The sequence below is a fragment of the Colias philodice genome, chromosome 25 (genome assembly GCF_061535455.1).
Source record: "Colias philodice isolate Cphi_HAF_F1 chromosome 25, ilColPhil1 Martin Lab GWU primary, whole genome shotgun sequence".
Taxonomy (NCBI): domain Eukaryota; kingdom Metazoa; phylum Arthropoda; class Insecta; order Lepidoptera; family Pieridae; genus Colias; species Colias philodice.
In genome coordinates this window covers 5,872,424-5,894,524 of record NC_143110.1, presented here as the reverse complement: position 1 = coordinate 5,894,524, position 22,101 = coordinate 5,872,424, and the positions used below count along the sequence as shown (strand labels likewise).

General features: G+C 33.4%; 1 protein-coding gene and 1 long non-coding RNA gene across 7 annotated transcripts in view; both read right to left on the bottom strand.

Annotated features, from left to right (window-relative positions):
* Positions 1 to 22,101, bottom strand: part of LOC149477420 (anillin-like) — a 73,495-nt gene that overhangs the window by 30,066 nt on the left and 21,328 nt on the right. For 4 of the 5 annotated variants that reach the window (XM_089710695.1, XM_089710697.1, XM_089710696.1 and 1 more), the window contains exon 7: positions 12,189 to 12,747. In XM_089710695.1, coding sequence (XP_089566821.1) covers positions 12,189 to 12,747 — 559 coding nt within the window. The remainder of the gene's footprint in view (positions 1 to 12,188; positions 12,748 to 22,101) is intronic. The other variant, XM_089710700.1, reaches the window with a different exon arrangement.
* LOC149477421 (uncharacterized) lies at positions 9,875 to 10,580 on the bottom strand. Of its 2 annotated transcripts, none has more exons than XR_016317636.1 (2): positions 10,376 to 10,580; positions 9,875 to 10,286 (listed from the first exon to the last, which is right to left on the bottom strand). It is a non-coding gene; the product is annotated as an uncharacterized LOC149477421 (long non-coding RNA). The 2 variants fall into 2 exon arrangements; XR_016317637.1 differs by having other exon boundaries at positions 10,380 to 10,580.

The following is a 22,101-nucleotide window of genomic DNA, read 5'->3' as shown; positions in this document are numbered from 1 at the left end:
TATATAAACAGGATTCTATTGATTACAAATATTTGATTTTAATTTTGTTATGTATCGACTCCAAAGCTACCTACTTTCCCGATTTGGCAAATAAATTCTTATTATCTACATTGTTTGTAAGGTGCATGGGCGATATATTTTTATTAGATAGGTATAAAATGCCGGGTGACCCCTGGATAAGGTGCTAGTAATTCATAAAATAATAGTTAAAAGATCTTTAAGAAGAAATATATGCATTCAGAGATTCCTTTTACGTAGTAGCAATACGAAGAAAAAGTGTATCTTTTTTTTGTGTTTGATGCGCCTTTGGGCAACATTATCTCATTGAAAAAACCTTTAAACCAGAAAAAAAAAGCAAAATAGAGAAGATCGAAGTCAAGTGCCATATTATACATGTTTTGATGACACAAATAACAATTTTTAAGTGGGTACCTACATTTCAATATACTTGCGTCACTTTTTACCGCAGAACTTTCAAAGGGTCTTTGCTACTAAAAGTGTTCCCTATGTTACGGTTAATGACGGTTAACGGACAAAATTATACGTTACGATGTGGTTACGATATGTCATTACCGTGCAATGTTAATGGGGCTTGTATGAAAACGTAGGTTCAATGGAATTGCTCCGAAATTGATGGTGACAGATGTTTTGTGTCGCAACAGGTGTAGGTACTGTACTACTGTCATACTGTGTTTGCTTAGTAATTAATTTTATTTCTTTAAACTGTCCTTATACATTAGAGGGCTACAATCTTTTCCTCTGTATTGTCCAACGAAGCGTTGCAAAAAAAAAGGTTTTTTAATTTAGCCTTTTAAATTGAACTAAGGATCAAACAAATAATAGAAAATATTTCATAAGTTTACTGTAGCTTATGGGTATCTCCATTTAGTCAGTATAGTTATGTCCCAACTAGGGAAGACGTAATAAATATTGGTATTAAATTCATACATTATCTACAAACAAAATCATCTTCCCAGACATTCACTTATCCTAACATTAATATCGACATAGGCAGCTATCTAGTCCAGATATTCTATACTACTGGTACGGGAGCCAGGTGCAAATTTGGTTAATTATTTCCTCTCAAGAGATAATTCGTCAGACGCCTCAGAGTATAGTATTATAAAGCCTCGTGAACGTCAGCTGGCTGTATCTTGGTGGAAAAACCGTCAGCTGATACGGGAGGCTACAACCGCTCTTCCCCCCAACCGAGCTCCAGCTGACGTTCACGAGGCTTCATAATACTATACTTTGATGCATTTTACTAATTACCGCTTGAGAGGAACTTGGTCATTAAATCTGTTCCTGGCTCCCGTACCATACGTATTCCAGCCATACTTTATCTACAAACAAAATCATCTTTAAACACATTCACTTACAAACGAATAATATAAGACCTAGGCATCCAGTCTAGACATGTTCTGCAGCCTAGTAACACGTTTCTCAGTAAACAATACGGAGATATATACACGAGATTGTAAGATATATCCGGAACTATTTGTGGTAATAATCTAGATTACATTGTTCTACCGTTATAAACACTATATTATATTTATTTCCTTTTAGGTACCTAATGAATGGGTTACAATGTTGCTAAAATAAAAGACGTAGGATAACAATTTAGACAGGAAAGGTGTGGATTAAAACTTTCCATACTATTAACAAAGAATATACAAATAAACTTTTCAACGGCCCACTACCCATGTTAAAAACAGACAACTACCCTAAAACACCAACCTGACAAGTCACAAGCGACAATTTTGATGACGTCACAGCCTAAACTCAATCATTCAAACTACCTAAAAGATGATTAAACAAACTACACAACAAACAGACACAAAGGGCTACGTTTTCGAAACGCAATCACAATAGAAGCATGTTGAAACATTATGCAAACCATGATGGGCCATCTTCACAATGGGCAGCGTTGGCCCAACAAACGATGGTTGATGTTTGCTGCCATTACCTCGATTATGAAATTTAATCTACAACAGAGGCGGCTCGCCCTAAGGAGCGCTGGTGCAGTGAACTCCCATAAATAATTATAATAAAATCATACTCCTTAATTTAATTATTAACATTAATTATTACTATTTAAAATCAATCGTAATCTTTAAAACTACTGTTAATACCAATGAATATATCCATCATTCCATCATCCCATACACCTGTATAATACCTACTGTATTATGTAACGCGCGAAGCGGAGCGCTCACGATTGCGCTCCAATGAAAAAATATTTTGTACATTTCCTAATACGAAATCCAATAGGAGTGAAAGAGAGGGTTTTGCCAGAGCCCTGCGCGTGAAACAAAAGATTTTCTATGGAAAAGTAGCAAAATTCGGAGCGCCGCACCCGCAAACGTTGCCGGTTCGTTTTTACCGCCCGGCAGGACAGCGATTGCGCGCGATGTTGCCAGTTGCCACTTCTATAATATAAACAAACACTCGAGTCAACTTCAATGCACGCGCGCGATTCATGCAATTTTCTAATTAAAATTATAAAATACGCGTTGAAATAGCCTGTAGTTATCAGTATTACTTATGAGTGTTAAAATGAACAATAATTAAAATGTGGCGTTCATTAAAAAGTGTGATAAAACGTGACAAATTCCGCTTGAATGTAAAGCTAAGGGACCGCCACGGCCTGAACGCAAAAATGTACGACAAAAACGAAAACATATACGCGTGTGTTTAAATCTGAACAATATGTGAAAATGTGTGTGGTTGTGTGGTTGTGATGAAAGCAACAAACTATTTTGTTATCCGTGTCTTTTATTTAAAGCGGGCGCGGCCGGCGGAGGTGAGAGTGCTTGGACTGAAACGGGCGTTGACGACTTAGCTCATCTTTCAATCAAGATGAAAAAACATTCACAATCTCGGTACCATTTGTTGAATGAACTGCAATTGGCGTCTATCGGTCTTGTCGCTTTAAGTTATAGATATTTTTGCACACCAAAAAGAAAGACGTATCACGTATGCATTTTCTTTATAAGTAATTTTTTTGATAAATTGCACTGCTTTACACCATGTATTTTCAGTGTTTTATTTCAAGTGAACACCCATAAAATTTTGTCACGAGCCGCCTCTGATCTACAATAACGGCCAATCAAAGACATTTAGGCCATCTACACTATCGTGATTGCCTCTACTCGCCCATTGCTGTCCATTGTGAAGAAGGACCATGACAGATACGGTTAAGGGCTTGCCGTGAAATTAGCTGTTGTACAAATCACTACCTTATCCTGTTCTGCTGGGAAAAAGTTGGAACGTTAGCTATTGTTATAAGTAACTATGGGCTGGCTTCCACCTAGGTTGAGTGAAAGAATTATAGTCTAGGTAGTTTAGGAATAAGACAGCTTTCTTCTGATGAAAGCTTTCAAAATCGATTGAGTAGTTGGGTTAGTAGCAACATAACAAACAAAATTGTTGATTGTATTTGTTTTATTTTTAATGTGAAAGTGTGGATAAGAAATATAAGGAATTACTGTGTCAAAACCCAAAGGCATTTAGCTTCGTATTGTATCGTAAAATCCCTATTTGCGTTTTCCCTATTTTTCCTTTTCACGCATAAGTCTTGGAAAAATCATGGTACCTAACTAGCAAGCATATCCGATTAGATTAATCAGAAAATTGGAAAGCATATTATAATTTCTAAATAATCAAGACAACAAACATAAATCAATCATACACAAAGATAGAACAAACATTCGTAACCCAGTTAACACTATGTAGACTGGGGTAGAAGCCTTTGAAAATAATGAAAAGATAAAAAAAATCGCAGTCGGATGAAACCCATTAGAAAAGGAGGGGAATATCGTAAAAATGTAAGGAAAAATAAATTACGGTCAATCCGAGTTCGGGAAGCGGGAGGGGGGAGCTTTTAAGAGAAAAAAATGGTTTCTCTCGATTTCCGACAAAACTACAAGTCCTATAGAAAAAAGTTCAATGGCAAAGTTGTAGGCAATTAAAAGTTCTACAACTTTTGTATTTACAATTTTTTCACATAACCTAAAAATTTAGGTGAAAAATTCAAAAAACCAAGTTTTTGGTCTTTTATTTCTATCTACTTCAAAATTTATTTTTTTTCTACGAAATTTGGTGGAAACTTACTTTATTATGTCCCAAATACACTGTAATTTATTTGATTGAAAATATTTATTTTTTCGTCTTATTTTGAATTAATACCAAAAAAACAACCTAATTTTCAATCGAAAAGTCACCCGTCAAAATATCAGCTTTTTTCAAAAACTTGGGGTGCCTTTTATTCATTGAAATCTCTACTTTCATATGGTGTAAAAAAAATAAACACCACCATAGTAAATGTTCTCAGGAAATGCATACAAACAGTCTGAAAATTAGCTTTTACTAAATCAGGCACACTTCTTGAACTCTATATCTTGTCTTGTATCGGCTTTTCGGTAATATTTCAAAAGAATAATAATTATCTGTTCTAAGTTTAATATTTTACAGCATATTCAAAAGCAAAATGATGTCGATAAAAACATTTCAGGTAGTTCGAGAAGTGTGCCTGATTTAGTAAAAGCTAATTTTCAGACTGTTTGTATGCATTTCCTGAGAACATTTACTATGGTAGTGTTTATTTTTTTACACCATATGAAAGTAGAGATTTCAATGAATAAAAGGCACCCCAAGTTTTTGAAAAAAGCTGATATTTTGACGGGTGACTTTACGATTGAAAATTAGGTTGTTTTTTTGGTATTAATTCAAAATAAGGCGAAAAAATAAATATTTTCAATCAAATAAATTACAGTGTATTTGGGACATAATAAAGTAAGTTACCACCAAATTTCGTAGAAAAAAAATAAATTTTGAAGTAGATAGAAATAAAAGACCAAAAACTTGGTTTTTTGAATTTTTCACCTAAATTTTTAGGTTATGTGAAAAAATTGTGAATACAAAAGTTGTAGAACTTTTAATTACCTACAACTTTGTCATTGAACTTTTTTCTATAGGACTTGTAGTTTTGTCGGAAATCGAGAGAAACCATTTTTTTCTCTTCAAAGCTCCCCCCTCCCGCTTCCCGAACTCGGATTGACCGTAATTTATTTTTCCTTACATTTTTACCGTATTCCCCTCCTTTTCTAATGGGTTTCATCCGACTGCGATTTTTTTTTGTTTCAAAAATTATCTACTCTAGTCTAATGTACACAGCTCCTAATATGTTTGACACATGTTACCAAAAGAATCGTGTCATATTTACATATACGATTATTCACACTTTTCCACTAATGTCTGTAGTAGAAGTATCTTTACAAATCATATTGTTACTGAAAATTTTACAGTTCCTTACTGTTATAATATTGGTCTATATACCCAGATTTGTTTGTCTTTGTTTGACTACCTGACATGCTTAAGTTTTGAAGACAATTTTGATCGAAAAAGTGAAATTCAGGGGGCCGTATTATGACCTCTTATTTCCAGACAGATTACGCCGTTTGAACTGACTGGCAAATTCGCCATATTAGATCGCAATAACTAATCATATTTAATTATGGTATTCTATGAATTTGCTAGTCAGTTCAATTTACGGCGTAAACTGATTGGGAATAACATGTCATAATACGGCCCTAGGTCACATTCAGTATGTTCTAAGGAGATAGGTACCGAATTAGCCGAATGAAAATTTGAGCTTCAGATCGAGATAATTTAATTTATAACTTAAAACTTTATTAATTAGATTGTTATTTATCACAAAGTCTATCAATCTACCGTCTACAGCACAGCAGCTAATCTCAAACAAATCGATCAATATAATGATTCTAAAGCGTTCCCTAGCCCACAAAAGATGCCTTATAGACTCGGGAACGCTTCCCACTGTATGCCTTTTTAACCAAAGGTTCCCCACAAGGAAACTCGAGCCTCTAAACAAATATTTGCACTTCCAAACAATACAATATATTCCTGGAAACTGTTATAGCGAGAGCACAAAAGAGAAAGTGGGACCGAAGGCTTTTTAACAACTCCATATAAGGATGTGTCAATGCATTTTTTTCTTTAGAACCTATTTATTTTGTGTAGCGTTAAGTAAATAACGTGACATTTAAATAGAAAACAATTTGATAGTTTTTGGAAAACATAGTTTACAGATGATATTTTTTTTCCTTTTGCTAGTCGATTTTTATTCTACCTTGAATAATGTGAAAAATATGACTGTATTATTGGATGATTTTTATACTACCCGACTTAAATATACAGCTACCTATCCATACTAATATTATAAATGCGAAAGTAACTCTGTCTGTTACTCAATCACGCCTTAACTACTGAACCAATTTGCATGAAATTTGGTATAGAGATATTTTTGGTATAGAGAAAGGACATAGGCTACTTTTTATCCCGGGAAATAGGATAGGTTTTATCCCGGAAATCCCACGGGAACGGGAACTATGCGGGTTTTTCTTTGACTGCGCGGGCGAAGCTGCGGGTGGAAAGCTAGTAGGCTATAAGCCTATAATACAACTGACTTACCGAAAGATCTTTTTGAATGAAACTTAAACAAAACAATTAATTATTATGTTATATTACAACCGCAAACAGATAAGCCCCAATTGTTTATACCTACCTACTTATTCATGAGAACAATAGGCATGACGACAGTATCCATAAATGATCGTATTAGTGTTTTTAAGGGAAAATGTATAATAAATAAATTAAATATAGTGACTTAAAAATATTAAAAACATTAAGATTAATGAGATTATCAATAAAATAAAACATTGAAATTCTGCAGTTGGCCTTTTTGACTAAAACACGCGTGACGTCACGCTTAAGTAAACAACCACGTCAGATGTATTTTGTTGTTATGAATATGTTGAGAATACGCATTTTTATTTATTTTCTATTGTTTCACGTATGCTTTATCGACTCAGAACAGAAATATAATTGCGAATTCACGAATACGTGGTTTCGGGGTTCTCCGCGCCAACTTTATACAATCATTTCTTATTATTTTCTCGCATGAAATAATTACTAACACATTTTTGAGTATTATTTTATGTGGATTCACGCTGCAATACTGCACACCACTTATAAACTTTGAAATTCGTTTCTATAACACATATTAAATAAATATTTTTTTAATTTTCTTCGCAATGCGTACAAATAGTTACGTATTTACTTAAGAGTGACGTCACGCCTACGCCATGACACCTGCGAGCTGTTTTGGCACAGTTAATAAATATTTTTTGAAAAATGGCTTTTATCTTCGTTAAATTTAAGTATATTACCGAAATATAGGGTTTTTCTTGTATAGTAAACGTATACACACATTATGGAAGAGGATTTCAAAATCTTTCGTCATGCCTATTCAACCCAACACAAGTACACGAAACCTAAAAACTAACGGTACAAATCGCTAAATATAAAGTTATAAACACATTACATAGTTAAATGAATATACTGAGATACTTCCGGCCAACGACCTGTCCGTCTTTATTTAATTAAAGATCGACTGATAAAAAAATTCGAAGAACACGAATCTGCAACGTCACTTGTACGTGACCGGCATTTAGTACGAAATTTTATGCACGAAGTTAAAAATCACAGAGGATTTTTTTAAGAGTGCTTTCATTGGTATAAAGAAAGAAGATAAGCTAATAAATAAACTTTATAACCTGTAAGTAGTATAAATAAAAATTATAACTCTTAAAAAGGAACTTCTCAACTATAATGCTATTATAAGGAAAAGACGAGAAAAATTCTTGCCACTACTTTATTCATTTTACTTCTGCTACTTTATTCAAATTGCATTAATCTCTTTTTACTCTTGGCAAGAGTTACACAACCTACATCGATATATCATTTCCTACGTATTGCAACCAATCTTTTAGACTTTTTACCATGTTTTAGTCCATTATTGGATTACCTAGCCATAAAAGTCGTTACACTGACATCCTGCGACTCAAGAACCAAGCAAAAATATTATATGTGTATTTTATTCCATGCTCTTAGTATCTATATATCACCTGTCTGCGATTAAACTTTGATAAGCAGTTTGCATTCCCCCAAGTTCCTAGTGAACTGAACCATCACATTATAAACACCAGGTTTCGTTCACGACGTTTTTTTTTTCATAATTTCGCGACAACCGTTATCCATACAAATCAACTAGCTTGAAGCTTTTTTAGCATTAAAGAGCAGCCTATTCATCAAAACCGTCCAGCCATTTACCGTACACAAAAACAAAAAGAGCCAACAAACTTGACCCTTTATAATTTTAGTTCTGAAGTATAAATAACCGCAAAACCCAGTCAATGTCACGGTCAACATCTAAAAGTGGGGAAACATTCTAAGGACAAAATCCTAATGCGAAAGTTTGTGAGCATGAATGTTTGATATTCTTTCACGTAAATACTACTGAACTGATTACAATGAAATTTGGTATGTAGGTAGCTGAAGACCCAGAAAAAAACATAGGATTCTTATATCCCGGAAATTCCACAAAAAAGGTAACTATGCGGGTTTTTCTTTGAAAACGCGGACGAAGCCGCGGGCGGAAATCTAGTACGCTATATGCTAATGAACCTGTTTACTCTATCGTACCGTAACATACAACTAAATATATCGTCTAAATATAGACAGATGACAATACTATAATTTATTACGGTTTTACTACGAGACTAAACAAAGGATCATACGCTCTCTATAAGGTAGCATAAAGGCCACAAATAATGATGACATTCTCTATTGTTATATTACTTTTGAAAGCTGTCAAATATAAAAAAAATCACTTGATTAAAAATATGTTCTGTCATGTAGGTAGTAGTAGTAGCACGTAGTAAAGACACGCCATAATTTTTCCAAGTACTTAGTACTTAGATAAATAATGCTTAAATGACCTATTTCTATAATAATGTACACAAAATATGAGAAACGTAAACGAACATTTTGATTAATTGGAAAATAATTTTACAAACGCCATTCTCAAGAAAACTATTCATATCGAAACATGAAATAATTTCAGTGAAATTGACATCTGCTTCCATATAGCACTTTAATAAAACAATATTGGCACACATTTTAATCTTGTAAACAAATAAACAGAAAATACTTCAAACGGCTAACAGCTAACTGATACTTCCGTGTACTTTACTAAGAACCAATAAAACTAACGTACTTACTACTTATACAGAAAGCTTCTTAAGCTTTCTAATAAAAAAGTTTAAGAACATTAAATAAAAGGTATTAAAGCATTTCTTCTTGTTATAGATAATTGTTTTTTTATCTGTCCTTACCTTTAATTGCAATGAAATCGTAAACAGCCAGTACCAATAAAGATGATAAAAAACGAGAGTAACAAAAAAGGTCGTAATATAAAGTGCCCATAATGATAGCTTTAAAATCATCACACAGTTTATATGGTGATGACGTCAGCTAAGCATTGTAATAATATAGATAAAATCAATAACATACGGATGCTTTAATATAATTTAACGAATGAACAAAATGGTGTTGTGTAATATTTTAAATCAACAAAATATGCAGCACCTATTGCCTACCTACTCTATAACACGTAGCTAAATTATTATCCTAAAAATTTCACAGAAAAACTACCATCCTATACTTTTGTTTTCGAAATCAATGCAGCATTTCCTGCTCCTCAAAAATAACTTACAAACTTCCCAACATTAACCCTTAATTACTCGCGTCCATATAGTTACACTTACGCTCGCGTGGGGTATATTTAACCCCAATTTTAAAGGTACAATAAAACATATTTTTAATGACATACTTTTATTTTTATCATAAAAATTAGAAAGAGACAACATTGTTCTAAATTATAATACTATCTTTAATCAATATAAATATAATAAACTTTTAAAGACGAAACTTTAAATTTAGGAACTTTTTATTCAATGCTTTTTCACATGTCATAGTGGAATGGTCGTGACAAACTTTCTGGTGGCATTTGGCACACATAAATCTTATTTTTTTATCTTTTGACCTTGGACAGATAGGGCACCTTTTATAAGTTGTCGATGGACCACCTCTGGAAGTGGGGCTAGGATCCTGAACTTGAGCATTTTTTAGCCGTTTTTGTATAGCCTTAGGCAGTGTGGTAAATATAACCATAGGCCATCTTTTTGTTCGTCTGCCGACGTTATAGTAAGCACACATTTGGTTGAGTTGTGGTCACTCTGGATCACGTCCTCGTCTACCTCATCTTCATCGGAACTATCTATGATGCTTTCTTCGTCGTCTTCCAAACGCTCAACAATCTGGTAGTCAGAAAGACGCTTACTTGCCATTTTAGGCGTTCTAACCTAAAACAAATATACATAAAACAAAGATAAGTAAAAAAACGAACCATTTAGTATATGTACTGCACATTATAAAATAAAAATACACATACTCACTCGTCCGAAAAAGTTGCACGAATACTCGCGTGGGGCAATATATACCCCAGACGCGATCTCCTGACACAACCACACGACATGGAGCGGCGCTCGCGAGTGATTCACGTCAGGGGAAGGTATTTAGGCAGCTACTAAGAAAGGCACGCAGGTACCTTTAAAAATGGCGGAGATACGACGCTTCAAATACGCCGTGGGGTTAGATATACCCCACGCGAGTAATTAAGGGTTAAAAAAAAAATCTCATATAGAAAAACACGATCGATAGTTTCAAGGAAATCGGATTGACACTAACATCAAGATTATTACATCATAACAGATTACGACTGGGACTTTCAAAAGAGATTACCCATTTGAAATGGTATAAGAAGTTACAACCGTGGTATTAGAACAAATGCTTAGGAGATTACTGCTTTTGTTTGTCGATAGGATATTATACTTTTTGTTTTTGATAAAAAAGAGATAATAATTTAGAATGTTTTGTATACGTTCAATGCGTATTACTTATACAATATAATACAATACGAAAATTTATTTCATCATAAAGTTGGTAGAAATGGATTTCACAACACCAAATATTATTGCCAACATATAATTTTTAATTCTTTGAATACCGTACTATTTGAACGTATGTTACTAAAACAAACCAAACGGGCTTGAACAGGATGATAAGAGAAAGATATTAGTAATTATAAGCATGATTGAAATTTGCACAAAAAAAAAGGGCTGGTATAAATTAATGTAAGGACGATGACTAATTATTGAAATGCCTAAAATTAGAAACGGTCTAAAATAACTTATCAAGGTGCTTTACTTCATTTCAACGAAGTATACAACTAAGAAAATTTCTCATTGTAAACGTTTATTTCGTTCGTGGAAATATTTATAAATAGTTCATAATAGCAACTTCGTTTTCATATTATTGACTCGACTCGTCCATTTCCCGCCTAAAAAGTAGGTCATAAGCTTTACTAGAATATAGGTTATCAACCTTTAAAAGTTCAAAAGGTCGTCTCCAAAAAGAACAATTCTATTATTCTAAGAATATAGACCCAATACAAAATCTTTTATACGATAAATCTTATAATCTTTGGTATAATCTGACCTAACACCATAAAGAGGAAAGATTTGTTGTTTGTAATCCGATTTAGCTCAAAAGGTACTTGGCCGATTTTATTTTTTCCTACCATCAGATAGTTTACCTCTTTACCGAGTAACATCTAGGATATTGTCCTGGCAAAGCTGGGTTTAGCAGCATATTATAATAGCGAAGAAGATACATTTAACCCATTGTAAAAATAATAAGACTAGTATTATCTGTGCCTTACACCGTATATGGTGTCTTATCATTCGCTAGATGTGTCAATGAAAACAACACAGCCTCTGCGTGATTAAATCAAACCTCATTAGACATTCAATAACTATTAGATTCAATGTAACTTTTTACACCATGATGTAATGGAATAGTTGTTATGTGTTTTTCCTTAACTAACAAGTACTTACGCAGAATATGTCATTGACCAAGTTTATATGGGTTTACCTTTTAGTCCATGTTTCTGAGGATTAATCATAAAAAAATAATTGCAAAACCTTTTAAGAATTAGGTATATCTGTAATTATGTCAAATGAAAATAATTATTATTTAGAAAAATCGTAACCGCAGATTACTGTTTATTAAATGAATAAAATAAAACCCACGATAATAACTGTGTGTAAAAGACAATAGGTAATATTTGTTTACGTTACGAACATTCTATGTGTGTGTGAATAGTGTACACCGTTAGCACCACAATATAAATAACTGGGACTTACCTTTGTCGCCGTGCAGTGTTTTTATTGAGGGCGCAAGTCCGAAGGGTGCCTTCGGTACTATTATCGTCCCCTTATTCTTCTCGAACAGCGCTTTGCGTTCACGTAACGTCATTTCGGCCGGGTCTTTCTCCTTCGCCCGCGGACTGCCGGCTTCGAACATCGCCGCCTTTGAAAGCACAGAACTCCTGTCAACATTGCCGTTTAATTTGGGCGCTAATCTCTTCACAGCTGGGCTAGCCGGCTTGTCGTCCCGCTTTGTTTGTATACAATCCGTGTTGTCGTTTTCTTCCCGTTCCACTACATTGTTCTCTTTGTCTTTATCACTGTCACAGTTCTCCTCGCTGACCGGCGGCGTGGGCGCCTTATATTTTTTGATTGACGGTTTTTTCGTGACGGACGGCGGCGCGGCCACCATAGTCGCCATGTTGAGGGCTGGAGTTGCACTGGGGGTTGTCGATGCACTCGCCGGCGCCTGTCGGGTGCGTTCGGGTAACTTCGCGGCGAAGTCGTACACTAGCCGCGATTGGGTGGCAGAGACGCGCCGGTACCCGTCTCCTTCCTACGATTGGACAGTGGCGGCGTTTGGGCGACTTGAGAGCACGTGCGTGCGTATCGATACGACGCGAAATGGTACAAACAAATGCCAAGTTTAACTGTAACCCGGTTAGGGAGCGAGACGGAGTTGCATCATGGGTTGCGTAAGGGTAAATGTGGAAGTATTAACAATGGATCGTATTTATTTATTATGGAGCAAGTATCGTGAGTCGTCAATCGCGTGTGGCGTTACTCTCACGACTGGCTAATGGATGTAGCTGACGCACGTGCGGAAACCGGCTTCAGCGATAACAATTTCGTCGCATATGCAAGTTTTGCAATTTCATATGCACAAGGAAATGCTAATGAGCAACATTTGACTGACTGATGACTACGTGAGATGCGCTTTTGATAATGACACAACAAAGAGTATTGTGCAATTGCTTTAACAAAAATTCAGACGTCGTAGACGTAATTATTCTAACATTTTACTTTCTACCCCATTATAGGATAAATTTAAATTTAATTCCTACATAGCCAATTATTACAAGTATAATATTATACATAGCCAATCATTACCTACTATACAAAAAATAATATAAATTTCAAAGAGTATATAAATAATTGTGAAACAAGCGTCTAAATAAAGTTAATCACATTAAAATATTAATTTAAACATCAGCAATTACGCCTCCATTATCCACACAAAGGGCTTTGTTCCCAATTCTAATGATGCGATGCGACTTAACCGCAATTCTATTTAGTCTGTGACATGCTGTCCCAGATAATCATCTGTATTTATTTTTGAAATGCGACCTATTTTTGTAAAAATTGAGAAATTATTTATTATCTGTATTTTTGGGATAGTTCTATGACGTTTATTATGGCGGGAAGTATTAGGTGTGGTTTGTAGAAATGAAGCTAATGCAGTTTGTTTTTTGTCCCGAGTATGCTGAAATGCTAACCCTTTTTTTCTAGGAAGTTTTCTAGTAACAATGAATACGAAAAACCCTTTAACTGTTTTTTAATCTTATTATACTTCGTCTTGTAAGTTAAAATTACTTTACATATTGCAAATTATGGCATAAGACATTTATGAGAAATGTAGTTTATTTATTCTGGAGATCTTCTGGAGATATCCTTACTTTGAGATAATATTTATACACCTTTTTACCTCCTCTATCGGCTCTATCTATGGGTGTAGATATCAACGACATTTATTTTTGCAACAAACAGTAGGTATATTTTACGAATCATTAAATATAAGATCTAAACCAGTGTACCAAGTACTGGTGGAGTACGAGGAAAACATCAAAATAACAAAGTGAATACATAAACCTGCGGTTTTATAAAGAACAACGACAGCCTTGTCTCAATCATTTAAATGCGAATTTCTCTTATCAGTTCAAGGAAATACAGATTTATTCGTATGAATAAGTAAATACAATAAAAATGAAGTCGATGTTGTAAATCTGGGACCGATTTCAGTTTTGAAATTCAATGAGGTTGTCTGAAATTCAAATATTTATTCGTATAAATACCAAATTCCTACCTATATGTGATTTACAACTTTGCAACTATTAGAGGAGATTTTTATAAGCCGGATAGTCACTCTGATTAAAAAGTTTTCTTATCCATATAAAAATAAAATTGTACCTAGATATTTAAAAAAATGTAATTCCAATGTCAGTTTTTTATCTTCAGCTTGTGTAACAATTTTAAAACTTTTAAAGCATATAAAACAAATATGTATTTATCTAAAATTATCTAAATCGAATCACAATGTATCAAACTTTTGATCTGAACCTAGGATATAAAATATGCACTAATAAAATTAAGTTTTAACAGAAATTACAATGGAAACAAATTAATTGTAATGGTTTCCCAAATATATGTTAACTAAGTAAACATCAACTTTTCGAAGCCTATGAATATAAATATTAAATAATAAATAGTAACACAACTTTACTATGATCGAAAGTATTCCGTTAAGCGTGTTAAATTGGTATCTATTATCCAATTGTTCCAAAATTTGAGCGGTGTCCCCAACATGTGTGGTAAGTTATTGACCTCTCCAGACTCCAACTTAATCTAATAAAAACTGTTCAAATCATAGCTGAAACCGCAGTCCAGTTATATATAAATTAGTATTAAATATGTTTCACAATCGTGTCACAATGTTTGTCCTCAATGGACTCCTAAACCACTTAAACGATTATAATAAAATTCGCACACCATATGCAGTTCGATCCAACTTGAGAGATAGGATAGTTTAAACATGTAGGTACCACGGGCGAAGCCGGGGCGGACCGCTAGTATATATATGCAATAAATCTAATTCTTTTGGTTTTAAACAGTAGTCTTTATATCGAGAGCTTAAAAGGCTTAGTAGACCGGACTCTCAGTGGAGTTTCGTTTGCAAAAATCGCGGACCTAAATCTGACTTCTGATATATATTGTATAGATCCCAGACATCCTATAGACAGATGTTGCCAACCAGTTTTGTGGTCCCCCTGCCCGCACCCCGGTAATTAAATATGGCATACAAAGAAAAAAATAAAAATTTCCAAAACATGCCGTGTGGGGTATCAAATGAAAGAGCTTATTGAGTAGATCACGAATATATAGCATACTATATACATTTCTTACACTTTCTCTAAGATTTTTTTAGAAAATTGACGAAAATGGTCCATTTTTGAGTTAACTTTAAACCACTATAGATTGAAAACTCATGAATATATTTTTTAAATTATTATTTTAAATAATTAACAATAGTCCATTGTTTACGATTCAATATTTCGTACAGTGAAATAGTTGCATGGGGGAGTGGGGGGAGCATTCAAAGATGGCGAGTATATTTTCAAGTTCATATAGGATATAGTTATTTTCATCAAATCCACCACATAGCTCACTTATATTATATTACGAACTATTGCATCATAAACAATGGACTATTGTTAATTATTTAAAATAATAATTTAAAAAATATATTCATGAGTTTTCAATCTATAGTGGTTTAAAGTTAACTCAAAAATGGACCATTTTCGTAAATTTTCTAAAAAATCTTAGAGAAAGTGTAAGAAATGTATATAGTATGCTATATATTCTTGATCTACTCAATAAGCTCTTTCATTTGATACCCCACACGGCATGTTTTGGAAATTTTTATTTTTTTCTTTGTATGCCATATTTAATTACCGGGGTGCGGGCAGGGGGACCACAAAACTGGTTGGCAACATCTGTCTATAGGATGTCTGGGATCTATACAATATATATCAGAAGTCAGATTTAGGTCCGCGATTTTTGCAAACGAACATCTCCTTGGAGCCTGCTCTATAGAGCACAGAGTCATTAGACAATAGACTTTCTTCTTATAAGCGACAATTTTATTATCGAAATAAAAAACGTTTTTTCATTCTTATTGAATCCATTACCAGTTAGTATTATTACAATCCCTATTATAAAGCACATTACTAAGGTATCCTTTGATTACTTGCGAGTTGCGACCTATTTACGCAGTGGTTAGTATCCGTTGCCAAGGTTGTGGAATCGATTCTTATACGGACGTTGCAGTTGTGCCAAAACTAAGGTAACTATAGCTACTGTTTATTTTAGTTGTATTTTAATTCATGTATGTACAATGAACTTAAAAGGGTAAAAAATAAATATACGATTATCTAAAGGTTTCAGAGCTTGTTCATTTATTTCGCTACATTTATTACCCTACCTTCTCCAATAATTATCTGGTAATTTTAGATTTTTTGCGGCTCAAAAATCGGGCTTTAAAATACAGATTTTAACAATATCTTCTTGAACAAAATTCGCGTATTACTGTACCGCACATCATATTCTAACAGTCGTAGATAAATTATTTTGACGCTCTTTATTACCAAATTTAACCTTAAGTTTTAGGTAACCTAATGTTTTATGCAGAAGAAGCTAAAAACATTTGCGTCTCCTTAAACCAGTCGTACACCATATCTCGCAATCACATCGTACATCAAAGGCGCCGCAGGACAAGCAATCTTTCGAGACAATCCTCATAATCCACATACCGCTATAAAAATTGTCCTAGACGCGTATTCATCCATAACAAGGTTCGTTGCACTCCGCGACCATTCTCAGCCAACAAAAAACCGTGCAACCGGCTTAGTCGATACGCAAAAAATCAGTTCAACAAACTATACTTAGCTACTATACCTTGAACAATAAGAGCTGGTTTCCAAGACATACCAGTTCTCCAAGCTATCACTATTTGCAATTGAAGAGTGAAGACGTAGAAACAAATCGAACAAAAACGTTCAGGGGCTTTACCATGATGTCTTATATCAATCAGTATTATTCCCAGTGCGGATAACTGTCATTTTCATTTTTCCACACTGGGTAACACCATGGAATCCCCCCCAGACGTGAAAGCATACGCTTTCGGGCGTAGGATGTACGGACTTTCAAAAAGAAAATCTATGGTGTGTATAGTGGTGATCAGTTGTAATTTATGTATAACTAGCTTTCCGCCCGCGGCTTCGCCCGCTTAAACATAATAAATTATATACTAAAACCTTCCTCTTGAATCACTCTATCTATTAAAAAAACCGCATCAAAATCGGTTGCGTAATTTACATAGGGACAGAGAAAGCGACTTTGTTTTATACTATGTAGTGATAGTGATAATATTTTAATACATACTACTACTACATAAGAAGAGTGATGTTGTTATGATGTTATCATATTTTAATCTACTGGTAATTAAACTAGTAGGTATGCCACTGAACCCGTCTAAAACTGCTCGACCGATTCCATTTAAAATCTATTCTAGTGGGTCAATAGTTAAGATTTATAATTAGACAAGGTTGATTTTATCTTCACGGTATCCTAGACAAAGTCGAGGCGAGCTGCATATATAACAACCGTTTTAATAATGTGAATATTAATAATATATATTATTATGTATATTATAACTCATTTAAGCTATCATCAGTTCAACAGCCGTTTATTCACATAAGATTGTAAAAAAATATGTAAATGATATTAAATGGACACGATTCGGTCTCGAGCAGATAAATTATTATTAAGTTTTTATAAACGCTCATTATGAGAACATTATCAAAGACATTATCTTATAAAATTATTGACTACATCTAGTTACATAAATAATACCTTTTTTTAATAAAATAATACTTTAATTTTATTAAACTAATAATTAAAATGACAATATTGAACGCTGATAAATGAGCGGATACATATTACATAACACAGAAAAAATACAAAGGACAGGCTTAACACTGAAAACGATCTCTGCCCTGCAACTTGAAGTTACTATCTACCAATATTATATTATATATAGCAAGATGCTGTTTAACAAAATACAATTTAAAACCACTATTTTTTGTCCTTATTCTCTTGTAAATAAGTACAATACCATTGATTCCATTTAGATACCACCCGCATGCCTTACGACCTATTCAAACATATAATTTATTTAAACGACATTTATCATTGACTCTTATCATTAGGAAAACTCGTTACAACTTACAAATCAAGAGTGACAGTTTTTTATTTAATACCTACTTATTTTTATCCGACTTCGAAAAAAGAAGGAGGTTCTCAATTCGGCCGGTATATTTATATAAAAAGATTATATAAACAACTAGCGGTCCGCCCCGGCTTCGCCCGTGGTACATATTTACGTTTTCCGGGATAAAATATAGCCTATACGGATTCGCAAGAATCCTTGAAATCGGTCCAGTAGTTTTTGAGCCTATTCAAAACAAACATACAAAGGTTTCCTCTTTATAATATTAGTATAGAGTACACAAATAGCTGTAAACTATATAGCTTGTGAAATTATGTTAAAACATCACCATACATAAATATAATTTATACACATAGGTAACGCACGCAAAAACATAAGGCATAATATATGTATATAACTAAATACCTCAAAATTTTATTTGCAAATTCGACATGGCCCCAAAGGCCATTTAGGCGAAAATTAAGTCCCGATCGCAGAGTACCATTATATTTATAACCGAAATATAAAAGAAAACGCTCATAAAACTTCAGACAAAGGGCTGTTGAAACTTCAAAAACGTCCGTATTCAATGGACATCGTAAAACATATTTCGGGAACCAAAACAAAGGGCTCTTATGTATTGAGTATAATCTGTACCTATTAAATATTATTATATATTATGTATTCATTTTTTTTTGTATTTTATGTCGATTATGTTTTACGAATGCTTGTAACGGAATACCATTGGGAGATGTTTCTAAAGTATACAATATCAATTATAACAGAATCGAATCGAAATCGAGAAAAGAAAACAAGAAGCTTATAAAATTTTAATGAAATTTGGAATCAATTCTGACATTTAGTTATGTACCTAGTTATTTTCAATCCAAAAAACACAGAACCTACATTTTGTCATCCAAACAGCGGCCACCCAATAGGCACACTATAAAACATGAAACGAGTCGTAAACGCATCTTGTAACATTATCCAAAGTGTTGACTGTGCGTACGATTAGTCTCTCAATTTGATACAAATATTTATTACAGTTCTGTTATAAGACACTTGTCACTCGTTTTGTATGTGTCTTCCTCCTCTTACATTAATTTAGGTCGAACAATCGAATGCATTAAAAATCTATACATTTAAAACCTTATTGCCAAATATTAGCTCCTTTACTTTATTGTTTAAAACTACGCGACGGATTTGGATGAGGATTTTAAGAGCAAACACAAGAGCCGTTTTTCCATACAAACGTAGTCCCCTGTTTCCTCCCTGGATTGTGTCACTAGAGCAATATATTTTTTACTATTAATCTATGGTAACTTTAGCCATGTTCCTACGTTTTCCTTTTTGTCATATTATCCTAATTATTAAAAAATATGTGAATCTTTCAAAACGTAAGAAATAGGACAAATTTTCCGTTATGTTCCGTCTTACTTAAAACTAATTTATGAACATTATATGAAAAAGCAAAACGTAGGAACATAGCCTACTTTTCCCTACTAAATTATATGTATAAAAGTAATTAAATCGGTCCAGTATTGGAGGAGGAAACAGGGGACTACGAATTACCGATGAAAAGTTATTTCTTTGCACTTTGCCGCATTTCTTGAATTATAAGTGCAATATCGCAACACACTCGAGGGCATATTTACTGAGAGTTTCTTGGTTTTTTGCTTTAAAACAAATAAGACATGAACGCGACCATCGCGCTAAAGCGACTGAGTGCAGATAAGCCATTTGGCCTATGTTGAGCGGAACATATTATGTGATGTAGTCAGTGTCGTCTCCATACGTAGTATTAATATCTCAATGAATTTTCCTAGGTATTTTCGGCCCGAGCTGCAGTTGTCCCTGTCGCGCTCTACGGGGGAGGTTTGAGGCATAGCGCGACAGCAATAGATATATTAGGAAAACCAAATTTTGAATTCTCTTACTCGTTTTGTTGGCTCTTAAGGGGGCGCATAAAGCAAAATAACCAATCTTCTATTAGATGATACGTGTAATATGCAAGACCAAATCTAAAAAATAAAATATATATCAAACTAGATGATATGTTCAACGATTCTGTTTAATCAAAAACATAAAATATTAAAATTTACTCGATAAAAAAAAATCACCAAGTTAGCTCTAATTTTCACACTTTTACGTTTTCTACTTGACATGGTAATACTTATTATGATTTTTTTTTCATAAACAATTATATTAAAACATTTGCAAGATATTTGTCAGAGCATTTTGTGTAATTACTTTTAGTTTTGGTTTTATCTGCGATAAACCACTTTTGGCGCTCTTTTTTTCTCGAGATAAACGTTTGATTTTGTCACGATAAAAGTGGTTTATCGCAGATAAAACCAAAACTAAAAGTAATTACACAAAATGCTCTGACAAATATCTTGCAAATGTTTTAATATAATTGTTTATGAAAAAAAAATCATAATAAGTATTACCATGTCAAGTAGAAAACGTAAAAGTGTGAAAATTAGAGCTAACTTGGTGATTTTTTTTTATCGAGTAAATCTTAATATTTTATGTTTTTGATTAAACAGAATCGTTGAACATATCATCTAGTTTGATATATATTTTATTTTTTAGATTTGGTCTTGCATATTACACGTATCATCTAATAGAAGATTGGTTATTTTGCTTTATGCGCCCCCTTAATGCGAAATAACGCGCGGAAAGATTGCATAGGTATATTTATTCCTAAGTCTATCTCCTCATCTTAGTATAGAATAAATAATAATTTTAATTGCGTCATGCAAGCATTGCAGTAAATTAGCCGCAATTTAAATAATTAACTGTTATCCTATAATTTAAAACAATTTGTTGTAATTTTAAACACGACAACTATTATATTATATTATCTACATTTCTTGAGAACTAGTAATATGCCAGATAACAATATTAGATATTGCGATTTTACGAATTATAGCAATAATTCATCTAACCAATATTATTTATAAAAAATTGCAAAAAAAATCCACTCAAATAACAAGAAACAGTTTACCGACATTTCTAAAAATAGCTTTTTGATGCACAAATCGAGATATCAAATCCAGTTTTAAAGGTCTCCAATGCAAACAAATGTCGAAGAAAAAGAAAATAACGCAGTATTGTTAATGGATTAAAACGAAGCATTAAACACTTGACCGTAATTTGAAGCTTACTTATTGAGAAGGCACCTAGCTTTTTCCGCCTATTTTTCCCTCTCTTTCCGTTGTATATATGCTATCTCTCTCGCACACCTCTCCACCAGGTGGCGGGGCGCTCGATAATGTGCGGGCGCTGGATGTTTTTCATTGGCGTCTAGCTTCCGCCGCGAGAAGGTTGTCTACAAGACTACAACCTTGGTGCTATTAAGTATTAAGTATTGCTTAAAGCAAGTGCTAAAAGTGTATCCCGTCGGATCGGTACAGTGAGTTATTTTTAATCTATTCTTATGATATTTTACTTAAAAATGAGTAAAAATCTTTAAAGTCAACGGTATAATCGTTGGACTTTATTTAAAATGCTGAGGTTTTTAATTAATCCTTCAGCAATAGTTTATTTTTCAATATGCTTAAATACTTAATAGCATGAATAAAGATATTTAAAATTAACGATACAACCGTTACATTTTACTTGAAATAGTAACTTTTCTTTTGAAATATTTCATTATGCAATATGTACTTATTAATATTTGAATTTTTAATACTGTGAGTAAAGCTATTTTAACGGTGTTACCGTTCGGCTTTACTCGAATCGTTAATATTACTTTTGTGATTATTTGATATTACTAGATATATCAAATACCCTCTCTTGTATATAGATATTTTTAATATTTTATTTCATTTTTAATAATGTGTTTTTATTACAATGTTACAA